This window comes from Oncorhynchus nerka, linkage group LG3 (genome assembly GCF_034236695.1).
Source record: "Oncorhynchus nerka isolate Pitt River linkage group LG3, Oner_Uvic_2.0, whole genome shotgun sequence".
Lineage (NCBI taxonomy): Eukaryota > Metazoa > Chordata > Actinopteri > Salmoniformes > Salmonidae > Oncorhynchus > Oncorhynchus nerka.
In genome coordinates this window covers 29674912-29687719 of record NC_088398.1, presented here as the reverse complement: position 1 = coordinate 29687719, position 12808 = coordinate 29674912, and the positions used below count along the sequence as shown (strand labels likewise).

The 12808-nt window shown below is 43.7% G+C and overlaps 1 protein-coding gene across 2 annotated transcripts in view; it reads right to left on the bottom strand.

Annotated features, from left to right (window-relative positions):
- Positions 1 to 5470: 5470 nt before the first annotated feature.
- LOC115106432 (protein dopey-1-like) overlaps positions 5471 to 12808 on the bottom strand; it is a 37774-nt gene continuing 30436 nt past the window's right edge. For both annotated transcript variants that reach the window (XM_029629179.2, XM_029629197.2), the window contains 10 exons: positions 12684 to 12763; positions 12061 to 12170; positions 11706 to 11855; positions 11530 to 11591; positions 11235 to 11387; positions 10954 to 11090; positions 10504 to 10559; positions 9951 to 10115; positions 9469 to 9598; positions 5471 to 6085 (listed from right to left, as the gene is read on the bottom strand). In XM_029629179.2, the coding sequence (XP_029485039.2) occupies positions 5792 to 6085; positions 9469 to 9598; positions 9951 to 10115; positions 10504 to 10559; positions 10954 to 11090; positions 11235 to 11387; positions 11530 to 11591; positions 11706 to 11855; positions 12061 to 12170; positions 12684 to 12763 (1337 nt within the window). In that variant the 3' untranslated portion in view covers positions 5471 to 5791. The remainder of the gene's footprint in view (positions 6086 to 9468; positions 9599 to 9950; positions 10116 to 10503; positions 10560 to 10953; positions 11091 to 11234; positions 11388 to 11529; positions 11592 to 11705; positions 11856 to 12060; positions 12171 to 12683; positions 12764 to 12808) is intronic.

Below are 12808 nucleotides of genomic sequence, written 5' to 3'. Positions count from 1 at the left end.
ACCTCTGGTGGACAACCAGAGACTTCTGATGAACTACTCTCCATAGATGGACCGGTTGATTTCACCAGAAAGAGACGACAAAGACATACAAGCGTAAATATGTACTTTGCATTTCTAAATCAGATCGAGCGGTTTTTATGGTGCTAAATATCCACATTTACGATGAGCGTATTATTCAACTGCATGTTTGAAAGTTGAATTCCTTTGTCTCTCCTCCTTCCGCTCTTTCTTCCCGCCCCCTTTCATTGTGTAACAAGCCGTCATATCGGGTTAGTCCACTAGGGACTTTTCATTGCATCATGTTAGTAATCAATGTATAATCTATTCTGTGTGTGTTTATGTAATTCTGTGTGATTATTTAGTTAGTAAATACATAATTAAGACAATTTGTGTATCGCTGATTCATCATGGTTCGTGCAGATTTGAAATCAACAACGTTCAGAATGAGACTGATGAGGTAATAATGATAATTCATGGATGATTGGTATAATGATATACACTATCGTTCAAAGGTTTGGGGTCACAGACACCTCACAAGCCCTCAACTTCATTGAATAGCACCCACTAAACATCACTCTCAACGTCAACAGTGAAGAGGCGACTCCGGGATGCTGGCCTTCTAGGCAGAGTTCCTCTGTCCACTGTCTGTGTTATTTTGCCCATCTTAATCTTTTATTTTTATTGGCCAGTCTGAGATATTGCTTTTTCTGAGCAACTCTTCCTAGAAGGCCAGCATCCGAAGTCGCCTCTTCACTGTTGAAGTTGAGACTGGTGTTTGCGGGTACTATTTAATGAAGCTGCCAGTTGGGGACTTGTGAGGCGTCTGTTTATCAAATGAGGCACTCTAATGTACTTGTCCTCTTGCTCAGTTGTGCACCGGGGCCTCCCAATCCTCTTTCTATTCTGGTTAGAGCCCGTTTGCACTGTTCTGTGAAGGGTGTAGTACACAGCGTTGTACGAGATCTTCAGTTCTTTGGCAGTTCATTTCTCAGAACAAGAATTGACTGTTGAGTTTCAGAAGAAAGTTCTTGGTTTCTGGCCATTTTGAGCCTGTAATCGAACACACAAATGTGTTCACAAAAGGCTCCAGATACTCAACTCATCTAAAGAAGGCCCGTTTTATAGCTTCTTTAATCAGAACAACACTATTCAGCTGTGCTAACATAATTGCAAAAGGTTTTTTTAATGATCAATTAGCCTTTTAATATTATAAACTTGGATTAGCTAACACGACGTGCCATTGGAACACAGGAGTGATGGTTGCTGATAATAGGCCTCTGTACGCCTATGTAGACATTCCATAAATAATTAGCTGTTTCCAGCTACATTTAAGTCATTTAGCAGACGCTCTTATCCAGAGCGACTTACAAATTGGTGCGTTCACCTTAAGACATCCAGTGGAACAGCCACTTTACAATAGTGCATCTAAATCTTTTAAGGGGGGGGGGGGGTGAGAAGGATTACTTTATCCTATCCTAGGTATTCCTGAAAGAGGTGGGGTTTCAGGTGTCTCCGGAAGGTGGTGATTGACTCCGCTGTCCTGGCGTCGTGAGGGAGTTTGTTCCACCATTGGGGGCCAGAGCAGCGAACAGTTTTGACTGGGCTGCGCGGGAACTGTACTTCCTCAGTGGTAGGGAGGCGAGCAGGCCAGAGGTGGATGAACGTAGTGCCCTTGTTTGGGTGTAGGGCCTGATCAGAGCCTGGAGGTACTGAGGTGCCGTTCCCCTCACAGCTCCGTAGGCAAGCACCATGGTCTTATAGCGGATGCGAGCTTCAACTGGAAGCTACAATAGTCATTTACAACATTAACAATGTCTTCACTGTATTTCTGATCAATTTGATGTTATTTTAATGGACAACAAATGATCTTTTCTTTCAAAAACAAGGACATTTCTAAGTGACCCCAAACTTTTGAATGGTAGTGTATTTATATCTTTAGAGTTAATTCGGGAAACGGTAACTCATGAAACCCAACTTTTTCCGTGGTGCCCCAAGATTGCTAACGAGTTCATTGTTACATGATTAATTTAATCATCGTAATAAGTAAATATAGTTAATTGATTTGATAAAAAAATCATCTCATTAATGGTACCAACGTCACAACAACCTTTCTAGGGAGTTTTTCCTAGCCACCGTGCTTCTACATCTGCATTGCTTGCTTTTTGGGATTTAGGCTGGGTTTCTGTATAGCACTTTGTGACATCGGCTGATGTAAAAAAGGCTTTATAAATACTTTTGATTGCTTGATTGAAGCATGGTGGTGGCATCATCATGCTGTGGGAATGTTTTTCAGCGGCAGGAACTGGGAGACAAATCAGGATCGACGCAAAGATGAATGGAGCAAAGTACAGAGAGATCCTTGATGAAAACCTGCTTCAGAGCACTCAGGACCTCAGACTGGGACGAAGATTCAGCTTGCAACAGGACAATGACCCAAAGCACACAGCCAAGACAACGCAGGAGTGGCTTCAGGACAAGTCTCAATGTCATTGAGTGGCCCGGCCCGAGCCCGGACTTGAAGGAAAAATGGGAGAAACTCCCCGAATACAGGTGTGCCAAGCTTTTAGCGTCACACCCAAGACTCGAATCTGTAATCGCTGCCAAAGGTGCTTTAACAAAGTACTGAGTAAAGGGTCTGAATAGTTATGTAAATGTGATATCAGTTTTATTAAAGATAATTAACAACAACAAAAAAAAACTGTTTTTGCTTTGTCATTATGGAGTATTGTGTGTGGATTGATTAGGTAAAAAAATGATTTAGGCTGTAACCTAAGAAAATGTGGAAATGTCAGTGAAGGGATCTGAATACTTTCCGAAGGCACTGTATATACAATATATAAATAACAGCCAGGCCTCAGAGGCAGCATGGGACCAGGTAAAGATTATCCACGAGGATGACTACTGAATTTGTAAGTCCATACAATAAGACCCCTTTAGTATATGGTTATGTTTAACTGTGTACATAAAATGAAACTGAATCTTTACATTTTAATCTGCCAATCAAGAATGTTTTGGGCCTTTAATGTACCGTCGTGGCCAAAAGTTTTGAGAATGAAAAATATTAATTTTCACTAAGTTTACTGGTTCAGTGTCTTTAGATATTTTTGTCAGATGTTACTATGGAATACTGAAGTATAATTACAAGCATTTCATAAGTGTCAAAGGCTATTTTTGACAATTACATGAAGTTGATGCAAAGAGTCAATATTTGCAGTGCTGACCATTCTTTTTCAAGACCTCTGCAATCTGCCCTGGCATGCTGTCAATTAACTTCTGGGCCACATCCTGACTGATGGCAGCCCATTCCTGCAAAATCAATGCTTGGAGTTTGTCAGAATTTTTGGGGTTTTGTTTGTCCACCCGCCTCTTGAGGATTGACCACAAGTTCTCAATGAGATTAAGGTCTGGGGAGTTTCCTGGCCATGGACCCAAAATATCAATGTTTTGTTCCCCGAGCCAATTAGTTATCACTTTTGCCTTATGGCAAGGTGCTCGGTCATGCTGGAAAAGGCATTGTTCGTCACCAAACTGTTCCTGGATGGTTGGGAGAAGATGCTCTCGGAGGATGTGTTGGTACCATTCTTCATTCATGGCTGTGTTCTTAGGCAAAATTGTGAGTGAGCCCACTCCCTTGGCTGAGAAGCAACTCCACACATGAATGGTCTCAGGATGCTTTACTGTTGGCATGACACAGGACTGATGGTAGCGCTCACCATGTCTTCTCCGGACAAGCTTTTTTCCGGATGCCCCAAACAATCGGAAAGAGGATTCATCAGAGAAAATGATTTTACTCCAGTCCTCAGCAGTCCAATCCCTGTACCTTTTGCAGAATATCAGTCTGTCCCTGATGTTTTTCCTGGAGAGAAGTAGCTTCTTTGCTGCCCTTCTTAACACCAGGCCATCCTCCAAAGGTCTTCACCTCACTGTGCATGCAGATGCACTCACACCTGCCTGCTGCCATTCCTGAGCAAGCTCTGTACTGGTAGTGCCCCAATCCCGCAGCTGAATCAACTTTAGGAGACGGTCCTGGTGCTTGGACTTTCTTGGGCGCCCTGAAGCCTTCTTCACAACAATTGAACCACTCTCCTTGAAGTTCTTGATGATCCGATAAATGGTTGATTTAGGTGCAATCTTACTGGCAGCAATATCCTTGCCTGTGAAGCCCTTTTTGTGCAAAGCAATGATGACGGCACGTGTTTCCTTGCAGATAACCATGGTTGACAGAGGAAGAACAATGATTCCAAGCACCACCCTCCATTTGAAGCTTCCAGTCTGTTATTTGAACTCAATCAGCATGACAGAGTGATCTCCAGCATTGTTCTTGTCAACACTCACACCTGTGTTAACGAGAGAATCACTGACATGATGTCAGCTGGTCCTTTTGTGGCAGGGCTGAAATGCAGTGGAAATGTTTTTGTTGATTCAGTTCATTTGCATGGCAAAGAGGGACTTTGCAATTAATTGCAATCCCCCTCTGATCACTCTTCATAACATTCTGGAGTATATGCAAATTGCCATCATATAAACAGAGGCAGAAGACTTTGTGAAAATTAATATTTGCGTCATTATCAAAACTTTTGGCCACGACTGTACTTCCAATGCCTCAACATGGACAGTCATTACAGTAAACAGAAAAGTTGGGAGGGAAATGTTTGATAGACACAATTTATGTTCATGTCTGCCCTCTCTTGCCTTGCACCGTACATATTGCCAGAAATTCTACCTCTCAACCACAGGAGACACCATGCAAGCGCTCCCTCTTTGTGAGGATGTTTTCATGCTTGAGGAAGACTTCCAAAAAGTCCTCCTGCTGCAAAACCTTGTAGAGGAATGTATTCGTCTTAATATACTAATTTCATTGTAGTTTTGGTCTTTTTCAAATCTATCTAATATCATATTTCACAAAGTGGTGGATGTAACTGGTCAAAAGGGGTGTCAACATTCTAGCTATTCATTCTATTAGTCAACCCTATACATGAAATTATGCATACAAATGGCACACAGACTATATATGTACAATAAGAGAGAGAACATGTTAAAGGCCCAGTGCAGTAAAAAGTGATTTTCCTGTTTTATATTTCCACAGTTTTGGTGTGAGAGCAGTTTGAAAAGACAGTGTGAAATATCAGCCTGTTTGGTGGGATAGACTTTTGGCCTGACTGGTGAATAGACCAATAAGAAAGAGCTCCAAACCTCTCTGCAAATAACAGCTAGCTTTCAGTTTTCCCCTCTCCACTTCCAGACAGTCCTAGCGAAATTCTTGCTTGAGAAATTGCTCTTTGCCATGAAGCTATTCATATTTTCCGACAATTTTAATTGAAAACAATCACAGTAAGAAAATGTGATATTGAGATAAAAACAACTGCACTGGACCTTTAAGTGCTTTCCACTCTTTATGATGCTCAAACCATTTCAAATAACTTGTCTGTCCATGGTGAGGGTGAGACCGAGACACACATGACATGTAAGATCTCATGATAAGTCTTTAATTCAGTAAGTCACAACAATATAGAATTGCACAGCATCTTCACATTGTCCCAGAAAGGGCTTGCACAAACTGTCAGGCAGTCTTTACAGCTGCCCTGTATATACAAATAATTAAAAGCCTTTGAAAAGTAAAATACAGTCATTATAAATAGAATAAATAAAATGTACAAACTTGATTTATTTTTAGTTCCCATGGTTTATGTCCCTAATATGTTCCCTTATATACAAGATGAGTTTTATTCACTAGTGCTTTTTATTAATTTATTTCCATTCGGAAAATACATTTCCCTCTGTCCCTCTGTGTTCACGTCTTGATAAGGCCCTCTAGAAAGTCTTTCTCCACCATCTCCTCAATGTTCTGCCGTGCCCGACTCCAGAACACTTTTTGGCTCTCCAGCTTGCCCTCCTTGTTGGGGAAGGAGGGCCCAGAGTGGCTGGGGGCGGCATTGCGGCTGCTGGCCTTACTGTTGAACACCTGGCTGAGCAGGTTGAAGAAAGGGAGGAGCTGCTCCATACTGCGGATCACGTAGAGCGTCAGGGTGAGGTGGCCCGGTTCCCAGGACAGAGTACGCAGGGAACAGTCCTCCTCTGGGTTCTTCTATGCGAAGGAATGGATGGAAACAGATGACAGCAGAATGATCAAAGAGATGTGACTTTATATAGCTATGACTACACATATTAAACTCAACAAAAAAAGAAACATCCTTTTTCAGGACCCTGTCTTTCAAAGATAATTCGTAAAAATCCAAATAAACCTTTTATAATGAAGATCTGTGAAGTTAACTTCTCTAGGGTAGGGGGCAGCATTCGGAATTTTGGATGAAAAGCATGCCCAAATTAAACGGCCTGCTACTCGGGCCCAGAAGATATGATATGTACACAACTGGTAGATTTGGATAGAAAACACTCTAAAGTTTCCAAAACTGTTAAAATAGTGTGAGTATAACAGAACTGATTTGGCAGGTGAAAACCTGAGAAAAATCCATTCAGGAAGTTGTTTTTGTTGGTTTTGTAGTTTTCTATTCATTGCCATTTCAGTATCCATTGACTTAGGACTCAAATTGCAGTTCCAAATTGCGCAATACCGAGAGAGTGCCTTTCTTGTTGTCCGGTTGAAATATTATAGATAATTTAGGCTAAAAACAACCTGATGATTGAATAGAAACATGTCAAACGATGTTTATATTCAATGAACTTTACAGATACAATTTTGATTTTTTGTCTGCGTTTGAGCCTGTGGATTACTGAAGAAAACGCACAAACAAAACTGAGGTTTTTGGATATAAAGAGACTTTATCGAACAAAAGGAACATTTATTGAGTAAATGAATGTCTTCTGAGTGCCACCATATGAAGATCATCAAAAGTAAGGGATTAATTTTATCAGCGCTACAGGGAGACAGGACGGACAGCTGATCGTCCTCACAGTGGCAAACCACATGTAACAACACCTGCACAGGATCGGTACATCTGAACATCACACCTGCGCAGCAGGTACAGGACGGCAACAACAACTGCCCAAGTTACTCCAGGAATGAACAATCCCTCCATTAGTGCTCAGTCTGTCCACAATAGGCTGAGAGAGGCTGGACTGAGGGCTTGTAGGCCTGTTGTAAGGCAGGTCCTCACCAGACATCACTGGCAACAACGTCGCCTATGGGCACAAACCCACCGTCGCTCGACCAGACAGGACTGACAAAAAGTGCACTTCACTGACGAGCCGCGGTTTTGTCTCACCGGGGGTGATGGTCGGATTCGAGTTTATCGTCGAAGGAATGAGCGTTACACCAAGGCCTGTACTCTGGAGCGGGATCAATTTGGACGTGGAGGGTCCGTCATGGTCTGGGTCGGTGTGTCACAACATCATGTCCAGCGAAGAGCCCGGATCTCAATCCCATTGAGCACGTCTGGGAACTGCTGGATCGGAGGGTGAGGGCTAGGGCCATTCCCCCCAGAAATGTCAGAGAACTTGCAGGTGCCTTAGTGAAAGAGTGGGGTAACATCTCACAGCAATAACTGGCAAATCTGGTGCAGTCCATGAGGTGATGCAAATATTTACACGTTAAGTTTGCTGAAAATAAACCCAGTTGACAGTGAGAGGACAGTTGAAGTCGGAAGTTTACATACACCTTAGCCAAATACATTTAAAACTCAGTTGTTAACAATTCCTAGTAAAAATTCCCTGTCTTAGGACAGTTAGGATCACCACGATCTCGTCATTATATATACAGTTGAAGTCGAAATACATGTAAACTCAGTTTTTCACAATTCCTGACATTTCATCCTGGTAAAAGATCCCTGTCTTAGGCCAGTTAGGATCACCACTTTATTTTAAGAATGTGAAATGTCAGAATAAGAGAGAGAATGATTTATTTCAGCTTTGATTTCTTTCATCACATTCCCAGTGGGTCAGAAGTTCACATACACTCAATTAGAATTTGGTAGCATTGCCTTTAAATTGTTTAACTTGGGACAAACGTTTTGAGTAGCCTTCCACAAGCATCTCACAATAAGTTGGGTGAATTTTGGCCCATTCTTCCTGACAGAGCTGGTGTAACTGAGTCAGGTTTGTAGGCCTCCTTGCTCGCGCACACATTTTCAGTTCTGCCCACAAATTTTCTATAAGATTGAGGTCAGGGCATTGTGATGGCCACTCCAATACCTTGACTTTCTTGTCCTTAAGCCATTTTGCCACAACTTTGGAAGTATGCTTGTGGTCATTGTCCATTTGGAAGACCCATTTGCGACCAAGCGTTAATGATGTCTTGAGATGTTGCTACAGTATATCCAGAATTTTCAAACATCATGATGCCATCTATTTTGTGAAGTGCACCAGTCCCTCCTGCAGCAAAACACCCCAACAACATGATGCTGCCACCCCTGTGCTTCACGGTTGGGATGGTCTTGCAATCCTCCCCATTATTCCTCCAAACGTAACGATGGTCATTTTGGCCATACAGTTCTATTTTTGTTTCATCAGACCAGAGGACAGTTCTCCAAAAATTGTTTTATACGGTTTGTATTTATGTACTATTGTTTGTACAGATGAACGTGGTATCTTCAGGTGTTTGGAAATTGCTCCATAGGATTAACCAGACTTGTGGAGGTCTACAATTTTCTTTCCTGAGGTCTTGGCTGATTTCTTTTGATTTTCCCATGATGTCAAGCAAAGAGGCACTGAGTTTGAAGGTAGGCCTTGAAATACATCCACAGGTACACCTCCAATTGACTCAAATGATGTCAATTAGCCTATCAGAGGCTTCTAAAGCCATGACATGATTTTCTGGAAAGGCACAGACAATTTAGTGCGTCAACTTCTGACCCAGTGGAATTGTGATACAGTGAATTATAAGTGAAATAATCTGTCTGTAAACAATTGTTGGAAAAATTACTTGTGTCATGCACAAAGTAGACGTCCAAACCGACTTGCCAATACTATAGTTTGTTAACAAGAAATTTGTGGAGTGGTTGAAAAACTAGTTTTAATGACTCCAACCTAAGTATATGTAAACTTCCGACTTCAACTTTATGTGCTTTGTTGGTGTGCCATTATCTGACTTGATTGTCTGCCAGAATTTTTTCTTTTTCAAATTAGCAGCTGACATTTACATTTCTCAAGTTTAATTTTTGTTGTCACGTGGGGAAAGCGCCCTAGCGCTCCGATTGGCTCAAGGGTGTGAAGTTATCCCTGACGCTCATCCAAGATTCTACATGTTGAATCGTGAAAGACTGCCTCACTCTTGACCACCGGCAGGTGTCCCCTGGAACACACCGCGGGGACTGCAGCTGATGTTCACCCACTGATGGCCTTCGGAAAAGATTTTCAGGCTGCTAAACTACTGACCTTAGGGGTACACTAAGTTGTCCCAAATGTCGGTAATAGCTAAAGTTAACAAGGTCATTGCGATTGGTCACTTTTGCTAATGTGGGTCTATGTCTAGCCTTGCATTATGTTGCTTTGAAGGTAGACCAGAGCAGTTACCTTGGCTCGTTTCCTCAGCAGCTTGGCTAGTCGGACAACGTAGGGTTTGAACTCTCTCTGGTGGGTCCCCTGGCGTCTCACCTCCAGTCCCGAGTCATCAGATGCCTCGGGGATAAAGGCCCAGCGGTACCTAAGAAAGAACACAACCAATGCCCAAACTTTACACACACACAATCCTTTTCACACGTCTGAGCAAAAAACACACAATGTATGACAGAAAGGACAAAGTGACAGGAAAATATAGGAGCCATCACTGAACGAAATCATCCAGTACAAAACGTGTGAAAAGGCTTGAGGACCTCACTGGGTAAAAGTGATGCGACATACTTTCATGTGTTCTGAAACACAATCTGTGCTTAAACCTTTTATAACCTTCCAAAAACAAATCTAAAGGAGAGAGTGCAGTGTGCATTACAGTCTTCAGATGAATGTACTGCATGCGAGTGTATGAACCCAGGCAGGAGTAGTGGGCTAGTACACACATCTGGAACTGGGGCAGGCTCTCGGAGGGCAGTGCCAGGGCCAGGTCCAGCAGTTTGCAGGCAGACAGGTAGAGGTTGAGCCAGCGCTGGCTGTTGTAGGAGGTGGAGAAACCGTTCCCTCCAGAGTAGGTGGTCTCCAGGCCAGCCACCGATGGACCCGACGTCCTACAGGTCAAACCCAGATGGAAACATGACCAACGCATACACATGGCATAGACTCAGACGGAACGGACCAGTTTCCTGGACACAGATTAAACCTAGCCCTGGATTCAAATGCACTTTCTGTCAAACGGAAAATCTCTTTAAACATGCGTTTAAATTCAGGTCTACTCTTAATCTGTGTCCAGGAAACCAGCCCTACAGGTTGAGGATACACATTGGTAGTGGAAGTTTCCCCACCATACAATCTAAAGCGCGTTGAGCACATGAAACTCAATAAATCCAATCCATCATCATCATCAGGGCACATCATTTCGATGGCAGGAAAAACACACATTCTCTCACTGTCATGTATTAATCAATGTCCACTCCCATTTGGTGGATTAACAGTTACCTTGACATGTCCTCATCTGCAGTAAGCTCCTGCTCCATGAGTAAAAAGACCTGAACCTGAGAGGGAGGGAATATATAGGTAAGTAAATAGGAGAAAAGCCACACACGGTTAGGATTATATATAACGATCAATTACCTTGGTCGATGATTTATAGTACAGTAGTTCGAGACAAAGGGGATGATCGCCACAACTCAGTAATCGAAAAAGTATTGCAAGAACAACAGTTGGGCTTATTTATCCAATCAAGACACCCATTACTTCACTTAAAAAAGCCGACATTATCTCTTGGAAATTCTATCAAAATATTTATAAACAGCGGGACAAACAAAAGCAGAGGTGTTTGAGGCTTGGCGTAGGCCTTCATCAGGCTGCCCATCGGCAGATGGCGCTCGTGTCTGTGTGTGACTAAGTGCGGTGTGTGTTCTGTAGCGTGCTCTAGCTCTCTCTCACCAGTTCAGTGATCATGGTGGGCCACAGTGAGGTGAGGTGTTGAGGAGACATGCGCAGCAGTAGAACCCTGAAGAACAGGAACACTTGGGCATGGAGGATGGGCACCTGGGGCAGACGCAGACTCTCCACCAGCCGCTCTGATGGGGGAAACACGCACTCATGTAAGTCAATACACCATCCGCTGTGTGTGTAAATACTTGAAAACAGAAGGATGTGTGTGTTTGTGTCTTAGTAGTGTGTGTTTGTAAGCGGGGAGGGGGGGTGTTTGCGTGCGTGTTTACCCTGTATGTCAGGTAGGTATTTCTGGTACTGGTCCACCTCGCTGCTGTAGATGGTGAAGGCCAGGCGTTTGAGCAGCATGGCTCTCTGCTCCAGCTCTGCGTCTCGGTTAGAGAACAGATTCAGAGAGCTGCTCTGAGCCACCGCCACACGAGCTGCAGACACACACACACGCCTTAACTACTATACTATAACAGTTATAATATAAAGTCAACCCATATATTTACCTGTAAACCTCACATACAACTACACACAGAAATTCTCATTTAGAAGAGTCAGGCTACTAATTATACTTACTCATAAGATCTCTAAACGTGGTCTTGTCGTGGGTCATAAGATGATCAATGATGGCTCTCCAACTGGAAAATGCAGGAGAGGATGTCAGATAAAATCCTATTATATGAAGCACATATAACAAGAACACACAAACCCCTGTCCCCTCCCCCACACACACTCAACAATTCTCAACTCACTGGCTGACACAGGAGGAATCCATCTGGAAAAAGGTGTGGTCCATGAAGAGGTCGAAGGCTTCTTTCTTCCAGGCCCGCCGGGTGTACTGGTACCCACTCAGGCTGCTCAGCAGCTGGATACACGCCCGGTAGCTGGGGGCGTTGTGGGCACTGCCAAGGAAGAGGGCACAGAGACACAGTGCACATTAGAGATAGGACCCAGACATGACCAGACCAGGAAATACTGGGCCCTAGTCATACAGCGTGGGAGTGTTTCCTAGGCAGATCTCATGGGCATGTTATTTAGTAACTGAGGAGCCGGGAGTGCTCAAGGCTCTAGCGGAGGAGTGTAGTGTATTGGCTGGTCCATCCCTACCTGTGGTTGCGGAGGTAGGGCACGACATAGTGCATAATGTTCACCAGTAGAGGGATCACCCTCTCTTTCTCGTCACTGTAGAACACCATGTCTAGGAGATGGGCCAGCACCTGACAACACACAACCGCTACTCTCAATACTCTGCACTGTTCAGATAGGATACATGGCAACAGCGTGCTACCCTAAAAAGTACTATAAAACCTAGCACATTGCGATATTGCTTTAAAGATACATCCGTGCGCTACAGCAGACATAAAGCGACCAATAAACACTCACGCACCGCAATGAGTAAACAGGTCACATGAGAGTGACATAAGCCTAAACAACGGGAAGAGAGGGAGGGCTGTTCATAACACTAAAGCAAGAGAGGCACAGTCAGTGGCTCCGGTTTATATTTGGCTTCAACAGCGACTGTGTCCAGAGAAGGATTTATTGCTTTGCTAATAGTGATTGAGGTTGGGCCTGGGGAGGGAGAGCTGATCGTAAATCAGCTGAGTGCGAGTCGACTGTGCGCGGGTCCTAATAGCAGAAGCAAGGCTGTTGGTAGCCATGAGTGGAGAGGACGCACGGACACACCCCGACAGACAAGGCGGCCAGACAGAGCAGAGCGCTTGGTGTTTTACCTCCGCTAGCAGTGTGAGGGCGTGAACGCTGTACACAGATGGAGTGAAGCTGGACGCCTCCATCACTGTGAGCATTAGATCTGAAACACACACACGCGATTAGTGGCACATCATACGCAGCACAG